We start from the raw sequence: 22,638 nt of genomic DNA on the forward strand, positions 1-22,638 counted from the left end.
GAGAACAGGGGGAGGAGCTGGAAGCTTCAACTCCCATATGTGCCTTGACCAGGCAAGCCCAGGGTTTTGAACCGGCGACCTCAGCCTTTCAGGTCAATGCTTTATCCACTGTGCCACCACAGGTCAGGCTCCTCTCCGAGTTTTGATGAGAACGGTCTCTTGGCTTTTCTTCTGCTCCCCTGGCCAGCCCTCTTCAGTTTCTTTCACAGTTTGCTACTCTTCCCCCCAACCTTGAAATGCTGGCGGTTCCTCGGGCACCTTCCTCCCTTCCCCACAGGTTATTTCTCTTCTCTCCCTAGGTTATTTCATCTGGTTTTGTGACCTTTAATGCCATTTAGATCCTGTAAGAATCATACCATTTTATCTCCTGCTCACACCTCTTCCCCCAAGCTCCAGATCATTTCTGTACAGACTTGAGAGTTGCCCTCAGCTCTCTGTCTTCTCATACTAAATCTGTGCTAAAGGGAGTTTCGGATTTCCTGCTCCACAAAGCCGTCCTTTCTCTGAGTGAATGGCAGCACCCTCTCAACCCCCCTCCCTCCATCATCACTAGAGCCTGGAACCTGAAGTTTTCCTTGATTCCTGCCTCTCCCTCACCTCTCATACGCAGTCCATCCGGGTCTGTCATTATATCTCTAAATTGCACGCATCAACATCAACGCTGTCTGCCCCTAGTCCCGGCCACCGTCACATTTATTTGGAACTGTGCTCTGGTCTCCTTACTGAAGATAAAATTTACACATAGAATATGCACAAATCCCATGTGTACTATTCAATGAGTTTGACAACACCTTGATCAAGACCTTGAATACTTCTATACCCCAGAAATCCTCCCTTGCCCCTTCCAGTCAATCCAAAACCCCACAGGCAACCGCTGGATTTTTATACCCTGTTCAGGCAAGGGAAGTGGAGTGTTTCTGAAACCTCCAGCCAGTTCCCATGTCTTGCTTGACACCACTATTTTTACCAACAAGACCCGCTTCTAATATGCAGTGTGCTAACTGGTACAGCCTCCGGGGTGGCAGGGACATAGATAAACTGAAGCTCTGGTAGTGGCCAGGACTGGAGAATGGCCCCGCTGGCTAAATGAGGCCCAAACCCTCCACCCTCTCCCCTCTCAGTGCGAATTCAGGTTGGAGCAACTGTCTGCCCCGGAGCAAAGCTTAAACCAACACACATCTAACATCACACTGTTTAAGCTCAAATTCAGACACTACAGTAACATAGAACCACTGCAACAGGCTAAGCAAAAGGGGCCTTGGGCGCTGTCTGCTGGGCCTGGAAAGCCAGCCGGTGGGCCGGGCTGCGGTCTGCTGAAGCCGTGAGTGTGGTTGGTGTCCTCCAGGGCACAGGCTCCGTCAGTACACAGACCACAGTCGGGTGGTATCAGGGGCCCCTTTGGGACTGGAAGAAGAAATAGCTCCAGAGGTGCGTGACCCCTTTCTCTCTCTCTGCAGCCCCAGACTTTCTACCCTGGACTCAGGGACTTGGGCTGCTTGGTTCGATTCCCATGGACCTTCCAAAAGTCCTTCTCTGGGCCCCCCGGGGGACTTAAGGAAGTGGGTTTCAGCTCTCCACGGGTCCCCTCCCACCCCTCACCCTTTCCCTGAGCACAGAGTACAGCACACAGTACAGCACACAGTGGGCCCTCAAAAATATTCTTTGATGGAAAATTGCTTTTCTGGCTCTCACACGATTTTTTTTACTGAGCTTAAGCTGTGGGCAGAAATCAGGAATCCCTGTTCCAGATGAGAAGAAGGTGAATCTGATGTGTCTGGCCCGTCAGCCTGCGAATTCTGACAGGATAGGGCTCTGTGCTTCTCCACATCAACACGCATGCACGCACGCACGCACGCACTCATGCTGTCTGGGCCTGTTTGTAGACTTGCACAGAAGCAGCTAAGCTTTAGTTTCCTTAGCTGTAAAGTGGGGCATCATGGCAGATGTACCCCATTGGCTAATTCAGGCCCACTCTTCACTTTTCTCCATTCTGTACTGGTCAGCGGAAGCTGACGTCACCCAAGGCCACAGCTCTCACCGGGTTCTGGGACCTTCACTTGCTCTCAGGTGGTAAGAGCTTCTTGCTGCTGCTAGCGCCCAGGGCTGCACCAGCCTTTTTGTTTTTTTTAACTCTGCCCACCACTTTGTAATTGCCCCTTCAAACCCTTTCTGATTACCCTGTTAAGTGTGCTGTTTCTGTCCAGGGCTCTGACTGCTACAGTAACGGGTACTAGGCTAGCCCTGGGAAACAGATCCTCTGATGGGGGTCTGGAATTGGGGGTCGGGTTCCTCACACTTTTCTTTTTTTTTTTTTTGTGGCAGAGACAGAGAGAGTCAGAGAGAGGGACAGATAGGGACAGACAGACAGGAAGGGAGAGAGATGAGAAGCATCAATTCTTCGTTGCAGTTCCTTAGTTGTTGTTCATTGATTGATTTCTCATATGTGTGTTGACTGGGGGGCTACAGCAGATCAAGTGACCCCTTGCTCGAGCCAGTGACCTTGGGCTCAAGCTGTTGAAGCTTGCTCAAACCTAATGAGCCCATGCTCAAGCTGGCGACCTTGGGGTCTTGAACCTGGGTCCTCCATGTCCCAGCCCGATGCTCTATCCACTGCGCCACCACCTGGTCAGGCTCCTCACACGTTTTGTTAGTGCATGAATAGCCTCCTTGGCAGGGCAGTGGACAGGGGTAGTCTGTGGCAGGCAGTGGCATCACTGTAACTGATTATGATGGCAGTGGCAAGAGATAGACTGGTAACGTACTCAGAGGACAAGTGCTTATGGCACTCAGTCACTATGGTGACAGTAGTAATTGCAAAGACTAGAGTGGCCTTCTGGGGTTACATCTGATTGTCCTGGGAAACACACAAAGAAAATAAAAACAGTCCGAAAACCTTGAATTGAGCTGTACTGGGATGGAATTCTCATTATGGGCCTGGCAGCCGGGAGAGGTGATGGGGATTGGTCCTGAGGAAAGGCAGCGCCCTGCGAGGCATCTGCCCCTCAGGAAGCCACTGAAAGGTTTTTATGCTAACCAAGGCTGGTTTCCTCAGGCTGAGGGCCAGGGTGGAGCCTTCTCCAAGGATGAGTCAGCAGGTGTTGGGGTTTCAAAGTTCTTTACAAATGTCCTCATCCCATATCTGGGGTCCTGTTCTTTTTTTTTTTTTTTAGGTTTTATTTATTTATTTTACAGAGAGAGGAGAGGTAGGGGGAATGAGAAGTATGAATATATAGTTGCTTTACTTTAGTTGTTCATAAATTTGCCTGTTGTATGTGCCTTGACTGGGCAAGCCCAAGGCTTCACACCTACAACCTCAGCATTCTAGGTCGATACTCTATCCACTGTGCCATCACAGGCCAGGCCCTATTAGGTCTTAACCAGTATCCTTCCAAATGGTGGGGTTGCTTTTTTTGTTGGCTGTGCAAGCCCGGGATCCTGACAGTCAGGGCCCAGGCTTGGTCCTTTGCCATATGTGGCCTGTGGCTAGCAAAGAACAAAGATCCCTTCAGAGCCACCCTTGAGGCTTTCCAAATTTCTGCCCTTGCACCGAGTCCAAGGCTTTCAATCTGTTCTAAGCCCACAAGGATCCACTGGGACCACAGACCCATCCCGTGTCTGTGAATTAACTGGCAGAATCCCCCTGCTGATTTCCTGGCCCAGGGAGCCAGCAGGAGTGCTTAGGGGTGGAAGGGCCAAATGCAAACCCCAGAGCTACAACTTCACCACCATAGACTAGCAAACCAAAGGCAATGCCACATCCCTAAAGGAATTTCAGAAATTAGTGCCACCATCAAGGATCTGAAATATGTGCAGATGGTCATTCCTATCAAGACTCAGTTTAACTCACCAACTTGGCTGGTGTCAAAACCAGGTGGGCCACGGTGAACGACCACAAATGACTGTGAAGTTGGGTGTGATGTCAATTGCTGCTGTGGTTCTGGACATGATATTTTTACTAGAACAAATCAACACAACTTTTGGTCTGCTGTACATCTTTGACCCAAATGCTTTCTTTCCCATTCCACTAAGTAAAGATGATCAGAAATATATAGTTTGCCTTTCCTGGCCTGGTAGCTCAGTTGGCTAGATTGTCGTCCTGCCTGGTATACCAAGGTTGCAGGTTTGATCCCAGGTCAGGGCACATACAAGAATCAGCCAATGAATGCATAAATAAGTGGAATAACAAATCAATGTTTCTCTCTCTCTTTCTTTCCCTCTCTCCTCTCTCTTTCCCTCTTTCCCTCTCTCTTCCACCCTCCCCCCCACTCTCAAATCAGTAAGTAAATAAATTACTTTTTAACAGTTTGCCTTTGCCCTGGCCGAATAGCTCAGTTGGTTAGAGCATCATCCAGAAACACAGAGATTGCTGGTTTGAACCCTGGTCAGGGCACATACAGAAACAAATCTATGTTCCTCGCTCTCTCTCTCTCTCTCTCTTCTTTCCCCTTCCCTCCCTCCCTCCCTCCCTCCCTCCCTCCCTCCTTCCCTCTCTCTCTTCCTTTCTCCTTCTTTCCCTTCTTCTCTCTAAAATCAATAAAATATTTAAAATAGTTTGCCTTTGTGTATCAGGGACAGCGGTACATCTTCACTCTGTGACCTCAGGGCTTTATCTAATCTCCTGGTTTCTGTCATAATTCAAAGGGACATTGATCATCTTGATATAGTTCAAAACATTATGCTGGTCCATTATATTGATGACATTATGGTAATTGGGCCATAATGGTAAGTGAACAGGAAATTGCAAACACTTTAGATTCTTAGTAGAACATATTTATGCCAAAGAAGGGTGATAAATCACAAAAACTGAGAGGCATGGCATGTCAGCACACTTTTTGGAGTATCCAGTGATCTGGGGCATGTCAGGGTATCTCCTCTAAAGTGAGAGACAATTGGAACTTTACTGCCCACTATGAAGAAGGAAGCAGAATGTTTGATGGTAGTCTGGATTTTTGAGGCAACATATACCACATGTGTCAGTGCTGTTGTACCCATTTACTGGAAAACCCGTAAGACTGCAAGTTCTGAGTAAGGCCTACAGCAACATAAGACTCTGCAGCAGGTCCAGACAGCAGAGCAAGCTGCCCTGCCACGTGAGCTTTTTGATTTGGAAGGAACTATGGCAGAAAAAGATTCTGTGGACAAGTTCCAATGGGCGAGTCGCAGTCAGGTTACAGACCCTTAGGGGGATTAATTTATGTCCTCTGCCAATAATCAGCCTCCATTTAAAAACAGCTCCTGGCTCACAACCAGACACAGTAGAGACCGGATGCCTGACTGTGGAATACCAAGTGACCCCCGCAGCTAGAACTGGATATTATCTGATCCATTTAATCATAAAAATGGACATACGTGGTAGCATTCTGTTATTAAAGAGTATATATGAGATCATGTCTGAGCAAGTTCAGAAGGCACAAGGAAATTGCATGAGCATGTGGATCGAAGTCTTATGGTACCTACTCTTATGGCTAAACCGCTTCTCCTTAACCCACAGCTGGGGAAGTTGCTATGACCGTTTAACACAGGAAAAAGCAAAGACATGATTTCTAAGTGAGTCTGCATGGTGTGTTAGCACCTGCCACAAATGGACAACTGCTGCATTAAAGCCACACTCAGGCCCTGGCCGGTTGGCTCAGCGGTAGAGAGTCGGCCTAGCGTGCGGAGGACCCAGGTTCGATTCCCGGCCAGGGCACACAGGAGAAGCGCACATTTGCTTCTCCACCCCTCCGCCGCGCTTTCCTCTCTGTCTCTCTCTTCCCCTTCCGCAGCCAAGGCTCCATTGGAGCAAAGATGGCCCGGGCGCTGGGGATGGCTCTGTGGCCTCTGCCTCAGGCGCTAGAGTGGCTCTGGTCGCAACATGGCGACGCCCAGGATGGGCAGAGCATCGCCCCCTGGTGGGCAGAGCGTCGCCCCACGGTGGGCGTGCCGGGTGGATCCCGGTCGGGCGCATGCGGGAGTCTGTCTGACTGTCTCTCCCTGTTTCCAGCTTCAGAAAAATGAAATAAAGCCACACTCAGGGTGTCTCTAAAAGACAGTGATGAAGGAATATCCTCTTAATGGACTGAACTTCTGGTTATAGTGATTGTCCATTTTGCATGGAAGAAAAGATAACCTAAGGTACAGATCTACTCTGATTCGTGAGCAATGGCTGACAAGTTGGCTGGCTGGTCAGGGATTTGAAAGCACCAAGACCGACGACGAGGAGGCTTAAAGGAGAGGTATGTGGATGGCCTGCTGGAAACGGGAACAGGCAGGAAAACTTATTTTTAACGCACAAAAATGCTCTGAGAGGGCATCCATTTTGAAGGCGGCTCTCAATAATCAGGTGGACAAGGTGACCTGCTCTAGAGACGTCAACTTCTTTCCCCAGCTACCCTGGTTCTTGCTCAATGGGCCCATATAAATCAGTCATGGTGGCAGGAATATATATAGTGTGGTAGGCAGAATAATGATCTAAAGGTGTCTGTTTCCTAATCCTTGGGACTTGTGAATATGCTATATTTTATATGGCAAAGGGAGAATTAAGGTAGCAGATAGAATTAAGATGGCTAACCAGCTGACCTTAAAAGTATGGAGAACATCCTAAATTATCTGGGTAGGTCCAATGTAATCAGAAGGGTCTTTAAGTGTGGCTGGAGGTCGGAGGCAGAGTCTGCGTCAGAGTGGTGTGTGTGATGTGAGAAAGACTTGACCAGGCACGACTGGTTATATATATGGAAGGAGGTGAAAGCCAAGAAATAGAGTAGCCTCTAGAAGCTGGAAAAGGCAAAAAAACACATACCATCTTCTGGAGACTCCAGAAGGAAACACAGCCTGGCCAGCACCTTGATTTTAGCCCTGTGAGACTCATGTCAGGCTTCTGACATCCAGAACTGGAAGGTAAGTTTGTGTTAAGCCACTAAATTTGTGGTAATTTATTCCAGCGGCCATAGGAAACTAATTGATCCACATGGGCTCAGCCATTTCCCTTCCCAAACCAGATCTGGCAGCTGGAGCTGCGGAGCACCCAAGCTCCCCGCAGCCAAGACCACGCTGACTTTCTATATGGTACCATTCCCTGGGGCCATGGACCCTGGGGGTCCCCAAGAGTCATTCATGGCTTCTGTGACGCCAGATCTACTTTCATGCTAATATCAAGACATTCTTTGCCAGTTTTGCTGTCATTCTTTCAAGGCCAGAGAGTGGAATTTTCCAGAGGCTACATGAGATATGTACAACAGACTAAATGCCAAAGCAGATTTAAGAATCTAGCTATCTTCTATTACCGTAAGGCAGATTCTAAAAAAAATTGGCAAAAATGTCAAAGAACGCCACTCTTCTCACAACTTTTGTTTTGAAGAAGTTATTTTTCATTTAAAATGTTATATTTATATTAACCTGAAATGGGCTTATTAGTTTTAAATAATATCTTAAAGCTTTAATTTCTTCTTCTTTTTTTTTTTTTTTTTGTATTTTTCTGAAGCTGGAAACGGGGAGAGACAGTCAGACAGACTCCCACATGCGCCCGACCGGGATCCACCCGGCACGCCCACCAGGGGCGACGCTCTGCCCACCAGGGGGCGATGTTCTGCCCCTCCGGGGCGTCGCTCTGCCACAACCAGAGCCACTCTAGCGCCTGGGGCAGAGGCCAAGGAGCCATCCCCAGCGCCTGGGCCATCTTTGCTCCAATGGAGCCTTGGCTGCAGGAGGGGAAGAGAGAGACAGAGAGGAAGGAGGGGGTGGGGGTGGAGAAGCAAATGGGCGCTTCTCCTATGTGCCCTGGCCGGGAATCGAACCCGGGTCCCCCGCACGCCAGGCCGACGCTCTACTGCTGAGCCAACCGGCCAGGGCCAATTTCTTCTTTTAATTGAATTTATTGGGGGTGACATTGGTAAATAAAATCACACAGGTTTCAGGTGGACAGTTCCACAACACATCATCTGTACATTGTATTGTGTTCACCACCCCAAGTCAAGTTAAAGCTTTCATTTCTAGTCCAGTAAAATAGATATAACCCACATAAACAGAAACTCTTGTAAGTTTTGAGTAATTTTTCAATAATTTTGAAGAGTGTAAACGACTTCTGAGACAGAAAAATGAGAGCCATTGTTCTCTGGTGACCTGCTAGCTACCTATTAGCAGGTTGACTACACTGACCCCTTATTTCATAGCAGGAATAGTTATTTAGTACCTCATGGCGATAAATATGTATCTTAGACACGGATTTCCCTGCCGGCCATGCTTCTGCCAGCACCATCACTTCCCAGAATGCCCGATTCATCACTGCGCCACCCTGTGCACTGCTGATCTTCATTTTAGGGTGAAGGGCGTACAGCAATGGTCTCACCACGGAATGCAGTCACTCGAGGCAGTTGACTGGATAGAATAGTGTGCCAGTGCCAGCTAAGAGACACCACCTGCAAGGCTAGGTTATTGACAGGCAGGATGCAGTACATCTTTAAATCAGTGGCCAATAGATGCCCCCCCCCCCAGCCAGGACGGAGGCCGGGGCCCATGCTGTGGAGTGGGGAGTAACTCCTCTATTATTCCAAGTAACCTACTGGAGAAAATTTGGCTTTCCATCCCCTCAACTTTGGGTTCAGTGGGTCTGGAGTCCTTGGTGCCCAAAGGAGGAATACTTCCCCTGGGAAACACAGATGTGGCTTCTTTAAATGGTAAGAACTTCCTGCTGGTCATGTTGAGCTTAGTATGTTGCTGAACCAAAAGGCAGAGAGGAGCGTCAACTGTACCAGATAGGGTGACTAATGTGGATGACGAGAAGGAAAATGGAGGGTGGGCAGGAAGGCTCTGTCTGGCACCCAGGATTTACTGGGTGCCTCTCAGATCTCCCACGCCCCATAATGACAGTCAACGGGAAACGTGGCAACCTGACAAACCTAAGACCAGTAAGAACCTGAATGGCCTGGGAATAAAGGTTTAGGACACTCCATCAAGCAAAGATCAGCTGATTTGCTGGCAGCTGGTAAGAGGAACATGGGAAGGGGTGGAAGGAGGGTGCACGATTGCTACTATAGCCCTTGTGCCAATGCAGGAGAGCACTGTCCTAGGTTTCTGTCACCCCCCTCCCCCGCTGTCTTATTGAAAGGGTCCTGGTGCTGACTAATGTTTTTTTTTAAAAATTTTATTTTTATTGTATTTATTCATTTTTAGAGAGGAGAGAGAGAGAGACAGAGAGGGAGAGAGAGACAGAGAGAGAGAAGGGGTGAGGAGCTGGAAGCATCAACTCCCATATGTGCCTTAACCAGGCAAACCCAGGGTTTCGAACCGGCGACCTCAGCATTTCCAGGTCAACGCTTTATCCACTGCGCCACCACAGGTCAGGCCTGACTAATGTTTTAAGTTAGGTTCAAGGTGAGTGTGACTGAAGGATAAGGATATGATATGACAAATAGGAGGTGACTGATGAGACTGTTTCCTCTGTTGGGAATAAGATTTCTTTCCTTCCATTAAAAAAATTTTGAGGTGAATCTCACATGACAGAAAAAGAAACATTTTAAAGTGAACAACCAGTGGCATTTAGTACCTTCACAAAGTTATGCAACCATCACTACAATCTATTTCCAAAACTTTTTCTTCACCCCAAACGGAAATTCTGTAACCATTAAGCAATAGGGACACGAGTTTTTCATCTGAAGGACAAGAGTGGGTGGTGGAGGGACAAAAGAAATTGCTCTGCTTGGATGCCCTGTCTCTCCTCTAAATCCACTCTTCCCTTGCTCCATTTACCGGGAGGCTGACCTGTGTGGGCTGAACTCAGATGCTTCACTTAGTCACTCAGATGCCTTTCCTTCTGGCTTTCACCTGGGTTTGGCCAAAGAGAGGCAGCAGTAGGATCAGAATATTCACCTGATGGGTCCCTGCCTGGCAGGGGCTGTGTTCTGCTCCCCATGGCTGCAGCTCCAGCAGGGCAGCCCCCTCCCACGGTAACAGCTCTCTCCTCTTCCCTTCAGGTCTAAGGGTTGTAATGGCTCCCAGTAGTGTGAGCTCCCTGGGTCCCATCCCTGGTACTTCCCCTTAACCTTGCTCACACCCTTGTAAAGAATCTCTTAGTTGAAGGCTCTTCAGTATCCCTTCGGGCAAACCACCCATTTCTTTTTTTTTTTTTTTTGTATTTTTCTGAAGCTGGAAACGGGGAGACAGTCAGACAGACTCCCGCATGCGCCCGATCGGGATCCACCCGGCACACCCACCAGGGGGCAACGCTCTGCCCACCAGGGGGCGATGCTCTGCCCCTCCGGGGCTTCGCTCTGTCGCGACCAGAGCTACTCTAGCGCCTGGGGCAGAGGCCAAGGAGCCATCCCCAGCGCCTGGGCCATCCTTGCTCCAATGGAGCCTTGGCTGCGGGAGGGGAAGAGAGAGACAGAGAGGAAGGAGGGGGGGAGGGGCGGAGAAGCAGATGGGCGCTTCTCCTGTGTGCCCTGGCCGGGAGTCAAACCCGGGACTTCTGCACGCCAGGCTGACACTCTACCACTGAGCCAACCAGCCAGGGCCTCCACCCATTTCTTGGATGGACACCAATTGATCTAGAAATGGCGCGGTCCCTTCTTGCAGTCCTTTGGCACTGAATACTTCAGATATTGTGGTCAAATCACTTTCATACAGAGGTTTGAGGCTGGGCAAAGAAGATGCTTTCCTGGGCAGCCCCGGTTTCAAGAGCGCTGGGGCTTGTGCCACGCCCCCACTTCCCTCTAGTGGCCAGATCGGGAAATGCAGGGACCCTATTGTACTTGCACTGAACTAAGCTCACTGCGCTGTACTGAGCCAATTACACACCTGGGCACATTTCATCCAGGTGCTATTGTCCCCACTTTACTGGTGAGAACCTTTTCATTACTTTTAGTACAAATCAAACTCTTAACTCTGGACTTCAAGGCCCGTCTTTGCCTCCCCTCCTGTCACTCTGACCCAGCCCCACCGGGCATTTTTTCAGATCCCAGGGTGCTGGCTGCGCAGCTCCCCATTAGAATATCTGGGAACTCTCTAAACCGTCTTCACCTGGTTAGCCTCAGCTCATTCTCTAGCCCGCTCCTAGGAAGGTCCTCCTTGCTGTCCCCTCCCCACCCCTGCGTTTCACTTGCTGTCATTCACAAACACCCTGGGTTTTTCCAGGTCTGTATGAATGATTGACTAATGCTGCTCTTCCCCAGAGGCTGAGGGCTCCCGAGGGCAAGGAGCAGTTCGCTTTGCTCACAGCTGCAGCCCTGGTGCCCGGTGTGCAGCAATACCCACACCAGCAGCTGACATCGAGTGTTTCTGTGCCAGCCACTGAGCCGAGTCCTTCAGGCCCCAGGCCACCCTATTCCCCAACCTCAGTCCCAGGAAACAGCCCTCGACTCTATCAAAAACTCACATGGATTTATTAGAATATGAAAAAATTTTGGTTTCTTCTGTACAGGTGGCAGAGCAGCAGCAGCAGCTGGGTGGCTTTGAACATGTTTGTCAATGTTACCCTTGGTGACTCCTGCCCAAAACAGCACTTGCATGGAGAGGGGGGACAGATGAGCACCCACTGCCCAGTCCACTGGGAAGAGGGACACTTACTATTGCACAATCCTGGGGGAGTGCCCTAGGGAGGACAGACCAATAGTCCTGCGCCTGGCCATGATAGCAGTGGGGGTGGAGGTGTGCCTGTGAGCAAAGGCTTCTGGGAGCCTAGGATTCTGTGCACCCACCTGGCCGGGGAGGGGGCGATGCTCAGAGGAGGTCTTCTCCCCTGAGGCCTGGGCTCCACAGCAAGCGAGTGCAGTGAACATAAGACAATCCTAGGCCTACAGGGGGAAGAAGGAAAGAATAGGCCGGCAGGAACTGAAGGTCAGGCCCAAGAGTAAAGAGAGACCAGAAGGCCCAGCATCTGCGAGTTGGACATCCATGATTGGGGTTGGAGGGTCACTTCTGAAATCAGAGCCTGGGGCCCCAGTTACAAGTCCAGGAGGCAGAGGACTGATATTTGGGGGAGAGGTGGGCAGACAGGCCGAATGAGGAGGGGTATTCGGAGGAGGAGGGTCAGAGCTTCATTCAGCCAGGGGTTTTCAAAATGTTTTAAAAAGAGGAATGGCCTCTGTGCAGACATCATACAAGGAAATGTGAACAGACAAACAAAAAGGCAGGACTTTCTGGAGTCCCTGACAGCCCCTTCCCTGACAACAGCCCCTGGAGGGCTCTGGTCCCTGCTGGAAAGCTGGGTGACATCCCAGTCCAAAGTGCCCCCGCTCCACACAGAGAAGCTCAGAGATGCAGCTCTAAGAAAGGACACAGAGGGGTGGCCAGACAAGATGGCAGAGCTGGCAGGAGGGTGGACCACATGGGTCGTCACCCCCCCCCCAGACGTCTGCTCCCCCTAGTCTTTCCTCTGTTGATGGGGGGCCTGGCCTAGGCCCAGAGAAGCCCGGACTCCTTCCCTTCCCAGGTGGGACCAAGGCTGAGCCAGAGGCTCTTTGGTTAGAAACTGCAGTGTTTTGGATGAGGAGGGTGATGGAGAAGGGGGGGGCCGCCGAGGTCTGGGAACGCAGAGGCAGAGCCTGGGCAGGAAAGGGAGGGTCTGCCTCATGGCCCAGCAGTCCTGCCAGGCGGATGGGGAAGGCAGTTCTGGTGGGAGGGAGGGCGCTTCCCAGGAGGCAGGGGAAGCCGTGCTGCGCGGGGCTGCGGTCCCAGCTGCCATGCGGTGGGGAGAGGGACAATCCAGGAAGCACGAGGGAGCCCCCAGCTCCCAGCAGCCCCTGCTCTGGTGGGAGAGTCTGTGGCGGGGCAGGCACTGTCCACTGGCCCCGGCGCTACTGCCCCTTGGGGATGAAAGGCTCTCCCTCCCCAGGCTCAGGGTGGGGGCCGGGGTCACTGAGGCAGCGCTGAATCCTCTGGGAGCTGGGGCTGTCACTTGGCCCAGGGGTGAAGACATCATCAGTGCCTGGGGAAGAGGGCTCCTTGGTCCGCATCAAAATGCCCCCATCATCGTCCTCATCCTCATTAGCCACCCTGGGGGCCCAGTTCTGCCCCAGGACCTTCCCCTTCAGCTCCTCATTCACCAGGTCCACAGACTCCGGAGACTGTGGGGAGGCCGGGTCGATGGTGATAACAGGCAGGTCGGCCTTCGGCTCATAGGCCAGTGGGTCTGGGGACCAAAAGCAAAGCACAGGTTGGCTTCTGCCCGTGCCTGCCCAGAACGCGCCCCACCTCAGCCCATGCCAGCGGCTGCCACAGACCCTCCCTACGTGCAGCCATCCTGACATCTCAGAATAGCTCCACGTGGGTCTCTGTGAGCCCTCATCAGATGGTCTCTCCTCTCAGGCTGCGGTCTCAAAGGTAGAGCTGTGGTTCTCTCCTCACCGGGTGGGTGTGTGTGTGTGTGTGTGTGTGTGTGTGTGTGTGTGACAAGTGCTCCTCCTCAGACCAGGAATTCGGGCTCCACCATCAGCCCCCGGGGACCCGGGCCTGAGAGAAGGCCCGCCCTCGTTTCCTCCACATTGGGGATCCCAAAGGTGCAGACCCCTCCCGTCTCCCTGCCAGGCACTCAGCTCCCTTCGCGGTCCTCAGGGCCAGCCCACACGAGCACCTCTGTCCCCGGGGAGGGCAGGAGGGCTGCTCCCAATCCACCTGATGCAAGAAGAGCTCGTGATGCGGGAGGAGGTCAGTGAAGGAGAAGCCTGTCCTCCCTGCTGGCTTGCTGAGGCCATTCCCATGGGAGCCTCACCTTTAGAAAATGGTGGCACTGAGTGCCCGGGTGCGAGGCCCCTCGCCAGGCACCTGTGCTCGGCCTTACCTGAGCCGATGCGGGCCCGGGACATGGTGGGTGAGTCCAGCTTGTGGGCTGGCACTGTCAGGTAGTTGTTGATCTGACAGAGAAAGGACAGACGGGTGTGAGCGCAGGCAGCCCCTCCGACGGCCCCGGAGGCTGTGGCCCCCGGCGTGCGCAGGGCGGCTGCTCCCTCTTGGCGGTTCGTTAGCCTGTCATGTTGGCACTTCAGGCTCCCCTCAAGTGCTGCGGTCTCCTGGGTGGCCCTGCCTCTCCCTGGGTGACTGCCCAGGTGACACTGCCCTGCCTCCGGCTCCAGCCACACTTGCCCCTGAGGTACAGACCCATAAAGTCAACTTCGGAGTGGACACCGGGGCCCTGGGAGGCCCCCAGGCATCTCAGTGCAACATGTTGAAAATGAACTGTTTCTCATCTTCCCTTATAACCTCCTTCCTTCCTTGGTGTCCCTTATCACAGCCTCCACTCCCAGCTATCTGTCACAGGCCTTCCTCTTCCCTCAGCCCCACCTCAAACTGGCAACCAAGTCTTGCTAGTTCCACCTTCTTAATGTCCTCAAATCACACACCCCCCAAACCGTCACACCACTAACAATCTTCCTTGAAAGCCGAGCCCTTTGTTCCTAGAATGGGCCACATTCTGTGACTGGGAACTTATACACATCTTCCTTCTGCCCGGACCTCTGCCCATGCACCCTTCGCTGAGCCTTTCTCTGCGACTCTGCTTCCTAAGCTTCCCCGACTCCCTCCCTGTTCAAGGTGCTGCAGGGCCACAGCGTGAGACGCTCCTTAAGGGAGGGGCTGGGCTGATTCACCAGGATTCACAGAGGCTTAGCACTTAGGGACCACTCAACAAATGTTTCCTGAATGAATGAATGCATGTGGGCCTTCTTTTGTGATTCTGGGCAGCTCTCTTCCCCCTGGACTTTATTTTCTCACAAGAAAATAAGGTGTCAGAGTGCGTGGAGACTTCCAGTGTAGATGCCCGAGGAAAGCATGAGGCCTGGCCTCTTCGCTGCTCCTCGTGGGGACAAAGGGAAGGGGGAAAGGCTTTCTGGAACCTGCCCTGGGGCTCAGCCTTCGAAACAGCTGGAGGGAGCCCAAAAAAACAGATCGGAGTGTTCCGTCTTTAAAAGGGCTTGGTGGTGGGGGTACAACGGGAAGAGGAGGAACCCAGAGAAAGGCAGGAGCCACCCCAGTCCCGGACGCACCTTCTGTTCCAGCTGCCGGGCCTTCTGTCTCCGGAGCAGCATCTGGTTCCAGGCCTCCTCGTAGGGGTCCGCCACCAGCGTGTGTCTGTTGTAAGAGCGCAGCTGTGGGAGGAACAGCCGTCAGGCAGGGGAGGCCCCAGAGGCTGCGCCTGGAGGGCTGGCAGCTCGGGCAGTCTGGGACAGGGCTGGAGCAGGCAGGGAGCAGAGGGGCTCTGTCCCGCGGGGGGCCGGGCGGGGAACAGCCCCTCACCCGCTGCCTGGTCTTCTGCAAGTTGTTCCTCAGGATTTTGCGGATCTCCTCTTCCTTGTCCTTGGAGAGTGCAGGCAGAATGCGGTCGGGAGGCAGGGACTTGGGGTGGATGTTCCTGGAACAACATGACACAGGTTAGGTCCCCAAGAAAATTCTTGTGACCCTGAAGCCTTCTGGGCTGGGCCAGGAGGAAGTCACTTTGGGGATGGCCGCGGTGAGCGGGCGAAGCCATGGGTCCACAGGGTGTCCCCGCAGGTCTCCTCAGCCCGGACAGGATGACAGAGGGGCCTTGCTCCCCGCCCTGCCCCTGGGCGGCCCGCTCGGGTTGGTGTGGAGGGTTAGTCTGCAGGTACAGAGCGGCCGGGGCCGGCCAGCAGCACTCACTGCATGGAGACCGTGGAGACCGCAGACGGGATCTTGCCCACGCCGCCACTTTCCACCAGCTCGATCGCCTGCTTCATCTCCATCTTGTGGTAGAAAGCGATGAGCTGGGGCTCCTTGGAGCGCTCCCCGGCTATCAGACACTTCTTCACATACTTCTTGTTAAACCGGTTGAGCCTGGCAGGAGAAGGGAAAAGGTGAATGGAGCCAGCTCCTAGGGGTGGGGAGACACCCAGGCCCCAGGACCCTTAACTGCCTCTCCCCACCCACCTGCCCACCAGGCCTGCCACCTACTTGTCCTTCCAGTGGTGGTGGCCGTAGTGGCCACAGATGTCCTCGATGCCTGTCAGAAGGTGGTCCAGGAACTGAAACAGGCCCAGGGCCAGGTTAAGCCTCTCTACTGGCTCCTTCCCTACCAAGATTTCTGAGTAGCCCACCCACCCTTTCAAACTGAATGCTGCTCTGCTCAGATCAGCCCTGTAGTTCCAGGAATAGCCAGGAGGTGGCGCCTACACCTCAGTCATACTGAACCCGTGGCATCTCCAGTCTTATGCCACTGGGGAACAGCTGTACTCCTTTCTCTGAACCCACCTGCGCCTGATGCCCCCTCCTCAGCCTCCCAGTTACTCATACCATACCTCCCTATGACAAGACCTGGTGGCCTCAAGAGGCTTAAGGACCACTTGGTCCTGGGATAAGGAAGAAGGGGCTCACTGAGGGCATGGACGCAAGGCCTAGCTGCTCCCCAAACCAGCCCCTGCAATCGAGGGCCCAGCTTCCAGTACCTGCGTGTGGATCTCCTCGTTGATAGAGCGCTTTGTTTCTTGCTTTTTCTTCACAGCCAACAGGTCTACCAGGGGCCGAATGGTCATACCCTAGGGGGCAGGTGGGTGTCAGGCCTTCCAGTTCTCCTACCCTGGCAGGGAGGCCACAGAGCCTCCCACCTCCCCCAAGGGCCCCTGAGGCTGGGATGCCCTCTGCTTTGAGGTCCCCAATCTCTCAACCTCCATGCCAGACACTTCTATAAAGGCAGGTTCCCAAGGCCTCCTATTCCCGAAGACACAGCCAGAGGTCTGAGAGCCCATTCAGCCAAATGACTCACACTGGCCATCTAGCCCGGGCCAGGGGTCAAGGACCAGGGTTTATGTGTGGGCTCCACCACAGGTGCATTCTGCAGTGCCAAGGAAGTCAGGCCTGGCTAATGGGGAGAATCACCTGTGCTTTGCCTCCCTTGCAGGACTGCGACCAGGAGGCACCTAGTAATGGCAGCAGCAGCTAATTTAACTGCGTGATGACCATGTGCCAGAGCCAGCTGTGCTTTACTAGTATTAGCTCTTTTTTTAAAAATTTATTTATTTATTCATTTTAGAGAGGAGAGAGGGGGGAGAGAGAGAGAGAGAGAGAGAGAGAGAAAGAGAGAGGAGCAGGAAGCATCAACTCCCATATGTGCCTTGACCAGGCAAGCCAGGGTTTTGAACCGGCAACCTCAGTGTTTCCAGGTTGACGCTTTATCCACTGTGCCACCACAGGTCAGGCTAGTATTAGCTCTTTAACACCTACAACAATCGTAAGAGGTAGGTACTTTCATTGTTGCCATTTTACAGATGAGGAAACTGAAGCTCTGAGAAGTTAAGTACCTTTTTAAGGTCTCAAAGAAATAGCAGAGCTGGACTCAAACCCAGGCAGGGAGATCCCTACCTCAATGCTGCCTTCATTGCAGATGGGCTCGATAAGCCATTCGCATATACAACTGCAAAGTGAAGGTGATCAAAGTATTTCTGAGGTGGAAGCAGGACAAGAGAACGAAAGAGGCAGCCCCCTCTCCTTTTAAAGGATAGAAAATAAGTCCATCCAAGAAGTTTCCTCTACATTCTTTTCTCCTGAGATGAGGAGGCAATGACGTTTGCCAAGATTAGTGTCCAGGAAAGACGGAAGGGATGATCAAGAAGTGGGGGCCCGGACAGAGTGTTTTCTCACTTGCCCAAGGTCACAGTTCAGTCAGGTGGGATTTACACAATCCCAGCCTGGGCTTCCTTGGGGAAGTGGGGTGGGTGGGTTCTCAGCTAAGCCTGGGTCATTTTTCTCATTTTTTTATTTTTATTTTTTTATTTATTCATTTTTTTAGAGAGAAGAGGGAGAGACAGAGAGAGAGAGAGAGAGACAGAAAGAGAGAAGGGGGGGAGGAGCTAGAAGCATCAACTCCCATATGTGCCTTGACCAGGCAAGCCCAGGGTTTCGAACCGCCGACCTCAGCATTTCCAGGTCGACGCTTTATCCACTGCGCCACCACAGGTCAGGCAAGCCTGGGTCATTTAAATGCACTGAAATCACTGGCCAGCAGGTTGGAATGATTCTTCAGGATCATCTAGTCCAGTCCTCTCACTTCAAAGATGGGAACTTGAGACCAAAGGTGGGAGGAGGGTGTCTCCCGGGGTCACGCAGACAGCAGCAGAGCTTGGGCAGACTTTACACCTCTTGCTGCCTGGCTCAGCAACCTTTCCAGTTCCCTGTGTTGTGCTATTATTCCCATTTTACAGATGCAGAAACTGAGATCCTAAGGTATTACTTCCCTAAAGCCCTACGGTGAATGCCATGGGCCTGCTGACTGTACCTACTTCCAACCCACTGGGTTCCTAAGTTAGGCTGCACTCTGGCTCCTTTATATTCTAATTGCTCACTTTGCAATGACTCATTATCATGATTCCTCCTTAATAACTGAGGAAACTGAGGCCCAGAAAGGGGGAATGGCTTGCCCAAGGTTGTAAAGCAAGTTATTGGTAGTGCTGGGACTAGAACTAGTGGCCCCCTCTTGGGTCACATGCTTCCTCTGTCCACTGGCAGTCAGGTCCTGGGGCAGGGCTGCTCCACCCTGTCCAGCACCTGCACAAAAACGGTGAAGAAGATGACGGTGATGATGGCAGTGAGGAAGAGGTCACACATGGGGAAGTGCTTCTTGTCCAGCAGGTAGCCCAGAGAGAAGGCGATGGCCCCTCGCAGGCCCCCATAGGCAATGATGAACTGGTCCTTGGGCGTCAGCTTCACGATGCGGAACTTGTTGATGAACCAGGTCAGGCCCAGCACGCCTGCCGGGGTGGGGGAAGAAGAAGGGTCAGGCTGTTCCCAGTCCCTTCTAGCTTCTGCACTAGGGGCCTCTCTGTTTGGAGGAAGCCAGCCAGCTCACTCGTTCCTGGGTCCCTCAGCCCAAGGTGCTCAATGTCTCTGTGTGATCGGATCCTTAACGGTCCCCCAACCTGGGTGTTCTTTAGAGACAGCACCGAGGTCTCCAGGAGCCAAAGGTTGGGAGGATGATGAGAAAAGAGATGAAACAGGGTGATACCTATTAAATACGAGGGTATATGGGCTCTACTTTTCTCCAGTTTGAAATTTTCCATAATTAAAAGTTTAAAAATACAGAGATCTGGGTCCGACCTCAACCCCCAGAAACAGAATCTGTGGAGAACGAGGCCCTGGATTAAAGGGGTTTTAGAACAGGACACCAAGGAACTGTGATGCACACCAGGGCTCAGGGCTACAGATGTGATCTCAGAGAGGCGGTCAGTGAGATCCAAAAGGGGGAAACAACAGTCACCTAGGTGAGGAAAGTATTAGCAGAACCCAAGGCCCAGTCCCACGTGCAGCCCCAGGTGGCAGCATAGGTTTGGAGGAGCTGCACGCAGCTTTGCAAGTGGGACAACACAGAGAACACTCACAGCCTGGGCTGTGTGAGCCTTAGCCCCGTGCTCAGATCCCGAAAGGCCCAGAACCACAGGGTCCCTGAGGCCCCTGCACCACGACAGTGTGACTGTCTCCTCAGAGATCACAGACTCACTGCAAGCACAGGATTCTCTTCCCTTAAGGGCCCAGCACAGCCTCAGCACTGAGAGAGAAGGACTGGGGAGCAGCCGGGCACCAGGCCTCGCCCCTGCACCCAACACACCGCACGCACGCACACACGCACGCACGCACGCACGCTTACACAGAGACACAGCACCTACCCACCCAAGTCCTCCACTCACACACACCTCCCCTGGCGTGGCCCGGGGACCTCACCCAGCACTCGGGCGATGAGGCAGAAGAGCAGGGTGCTGATGACAAAGGTCCAGTTCCAGTGGTGGGAGCCGGCCACGGTGGAGACGCCGAGGAAGATGAAGATGAGGGTCTCACTGACACTGCTCCACATCTTCAGGAAATACTTGATGGTTGTGTGGGACTTGTGGGAGATGTTGGCCTCCACGTAGGGGCGCATCACCACTCCCGAGGCAATGAGTCTGGCATGGGGGAAGACGGGGGTTCAGAGTCAAGCTGCACCTTCCAAGAGCCCCTCCGCCGCCAGGGAGGCTGACGGCTGCCTGTTTACCAAGTTCTCCTATGGGCTTCCTACACCTGTTCTCACTGAAGCTTCCCATTCAGCCCTACAAACAAGAATATTCTTGTGTTTTTTAGATGAGGGAAAATAAAGCTGCCTACCCACTGTCACACTGCCGGAGAGTGACAGAGCTGAGACACACACTAAGGTCCGACCAACTCCAAAGCCTGTGCCTTGTCCCCGAGGCCATGTTGTCTCTCTGCCTAACAGGAACCAATTATACATGGATACTCGAGTTCCTTATTAAAGGGACAGTGTGTCCCTTTAATGCACAGTGTCCCCACAGGGAGCTCTGTTCCAAGCAGCAGCCCAAGCCCTCCCAGCCTGGAGCCCACGTGTGGCCCAGCTTTCTGTCACCCCAAATCCCCCAAACCAGCCTCACCCCTGCACTTCCAAAGTCCTCTCCTACTGGGAACACCTTTGCACCTCACTGCCTCTGCCTTCCAGACCCAGCCGAGGTCGCAAGGCCTCCGGGACTACTTGCTTTAACAGAAGCCATAAGCCTCCCTGCTGGGGTTGCCAAGGGGATGTGAGTGAATGTGAGTGCCTGTGTCTGGCTACAACCAAGGGGGCTCCCTTTGAGACGAATGGGGGAAAGAGTAAGGCTAGACTTCCCAGAACTTGAAACTCAGTGCTTCCAGGGGCAGTCGCAGGGCCTGGAGCACGGAGCTCGAGTCTCCTCACTGGAGTTGGAGGTTGGGACCTGGGGAGCTCCCTCGTGACTCTACAAGCCCAGGGAATCCAAGCGGGCTGCCTCCCCATGCCATGCCCAGACTCACGCCATGATGCCAGACAGGTGGAAGAGCTCAGCTGACAGGTAGGCCATGTAGCTGTAGAGGAAGACGAAGAGCGGCTCGATGACACGAATGTGGGCAGTGAACCGGGAGGTGAAGGCTGCGATGACCCCGTAGACCACACCCACAAAGACCCCGCCTAGGGACACCACGAAGAAGCTCAGGAAGCCGAGGACGATGTCCACGATGCCCACGCGGTCATAGCTGGCGAACTCCTCAAAGAGGTGATACAGGACCTGGGGAAGATGTGCAGGCTGGTCGGCAAGAGGGCAGAGTCCTGCACCAAGCCTCCCTGGGGTCAGGCCAGGGTGATCCCGTCCCCTCCAATGGCCACGGCCACAAGAGGCCACGCGGTAACAGAAAACCTAGTGCCAAATGGGTGCTCAGAACCACTGGGCACAGGAAGCTGCAGTGCCCGGCTGGTCTCGAGCAGACTGAAGCCGACCTGCCTGGGTTGGAACTCTGGCTCAGCCACTGCCTAGGGGCTCTCCCTGTGCTAGCTTTCCTATCCCCCAAAAGGGGGAAATGGTACCAACCTTACAGGGCTTTTGTGAGAACTAAATTAGTTAATAAAGGCAAAATGCCCAGAACCGTGCCTATGACAGCGTTAGCTACGACTGGCACTCCTCAGTTTGATCTTGGGCAGATCACATCCCTTCTTCAGCACAAAGCAGAGAAGTTTAGAGAATGTATGTACTACCACAGGACTTCTTAACCTCTGACACTTTCTGAAAATACATATGGCCAGGCCATCCTCTCCTCGGACCCTGTGCAGGTGGGTCCCAGAAATCTCTACTCAACAAGCTCCCTGAGTGGTTGTAAGAACAGCCAAGTTCAGATGCTACGGCACTAGTCTCCACCACCTCCCAGGTTGGGAAACAGTCATTCTAACACTACTGTCAGTCAGACGTTAAGTGGCACTTCAGACACTGCAGAGCCCTTTGACGATGGTCATCCTGCTTGACACACAACAGCCCTGTGAGGTAGGTGGGCCGAGGATGCCTGCTCCCTTGCTCAGGCTCAGAGTGGTGAAGCGACCTGCCAGAGGCCCCCAGCCCGGGGGCAGCAGAACTGGGCCCAGAACTTGTTCCCTGACAGCAGCAGGTGGCGCCTCCCTGGCAGGTTCAGCTTTGAGGTTCTGCCCCTCGTAGGTGCCGGTTCCCTGGCCTTTCCTAGACTGCTCTGCCAGGAGACCAGCTGGGGAGCTTCTGGCATGGAGCGGCCAAGGATCCCTGAGAGGGAGCCCTCCAAAGCTCCCGGACCTGGGCGGCATCCGCAGGCAGGGACAAGTGGGGTGAGGAAGGTCACTTGCTCTGAGGTCACACAGCTCAGAGGCAGCCTTCAGGTTTACTGTCTGGGAAACGAGACATGTCACACCCAGAGCTCCAGAAAGGGCCCGAACTGGGGGACAGAGCAGGGTGGGCGCAGACAGCAGGTGCACTCTCAGCCCCGGGCTACCTAAACTCAACCCCAGCCTGGAGCAATTCGTGGGTCCTTAGGGTGTACCAGCTGGGCCAGGGGGGTGGCTATGGAGGAGCAGGCCCTTCTTTCCAGTCTGGCATTACTGTCACTTGGACTGGTAGTCCCAGTGGTAAGCATCTGCAGTCTGGATTCAGACCATGTAGATTTTAAACCCCAGCCCCATCACATATCAAAGAATGTGACCCTGGATGAGTTAGTTAACCTTTCAGTGCCTAAGTTTCCTCACAGGAAAAATTGGGTGTGCAGATTAGACTAAGCAATGCATATTCAGACAGGAAGTGCTCAATGAACACCAGAAATTACCACCACTACTGCCCCCGCTTGGTGAGGCGTGGCCATGGGCCCCAGTGGCTGGCCTGAGGAATCCACTTGACACAACCACATCCCACTGCTCCCCAGTAGTGCCAGCCCAGC

General features: G+C 53.1%; 2 protein-coding genes across 3 annotated transcripts in view; both read right to left on the minus strand.

Moving 5' to 3' along the window:
* The window catches only part of KDF1 (keratinocyte differentiation factor 1), a 339,326-nt gene that overhangs the window by 114,090 nt on the left and 202,598 nt on the right, over window positions 1-22,638 (minus strand). The gene's annotated exons all lie outside the window — the stretch shown is intronic.
* Window positions 11,320-22,638, minus strand: part of SLC9A1 (solute carrier family 9 member A1) — a 53,086-nt gene continuing 41,767 nt past the window's right edge. Inside the window, exons 3-12 of the mRNA XM_066375550.1 lie at window positions 20,728-20,978; window positions 19,633-19,850; window positions 18,463-18,665; window positions 16,368-16,457; window positions 15,877-15,947; window positions 15,586-15,759; window positions 15,202-15,316; window positions 14,952-15,053; window positions 13,751-13,823; window positions 11,320-13,102 (exon numbers count right to left, since the gene is read on the minus strand). Of these exons, the coding sequence (XP_066231647.1) occupies window positions 12,768-13,102; window positions 13,751-13,823; window positions 14,952-15,053; window positions 15,202-15,316; window positions 15,586-15,759; window positions 15,877-15,947; window positions 16,368-16,457; window positions 18,463-18,665; window positions 19,633-19,850; window positions 20,728-20,978 (1,632 nt within the window). The 3' untranslated portion in view covers window positions 11,320-12,767. The remainder of the gene's footprint in view (window positions 13,103-13,750; window positions 13,824-14,951; window positions 15,054-15,201; window positions 15,317-15,585; window positions 15,760-15,876; window positions 15,948-16,367; window positions 16,458-18,462; window positions 18,666-19,632; window positions 19,851-20,727; window positions 20,979-22,638) is intronic.

Source organism: Saccopteryx leptura, chromosome 3 (assembly GCF_036850995.1).
Source record: "Saccopteryx leptura isolate mSacLep1 chromosome 3, mSacLep1_pri_phased_curated, whole genome shotgun sequence".
Taxonomy (NCBI): Eukaryota; Metazoa; Chordata; class Mammalia; order Chiroptera; family Emballonuridae; genus Saccopteryx; species Saccopteryx leptura.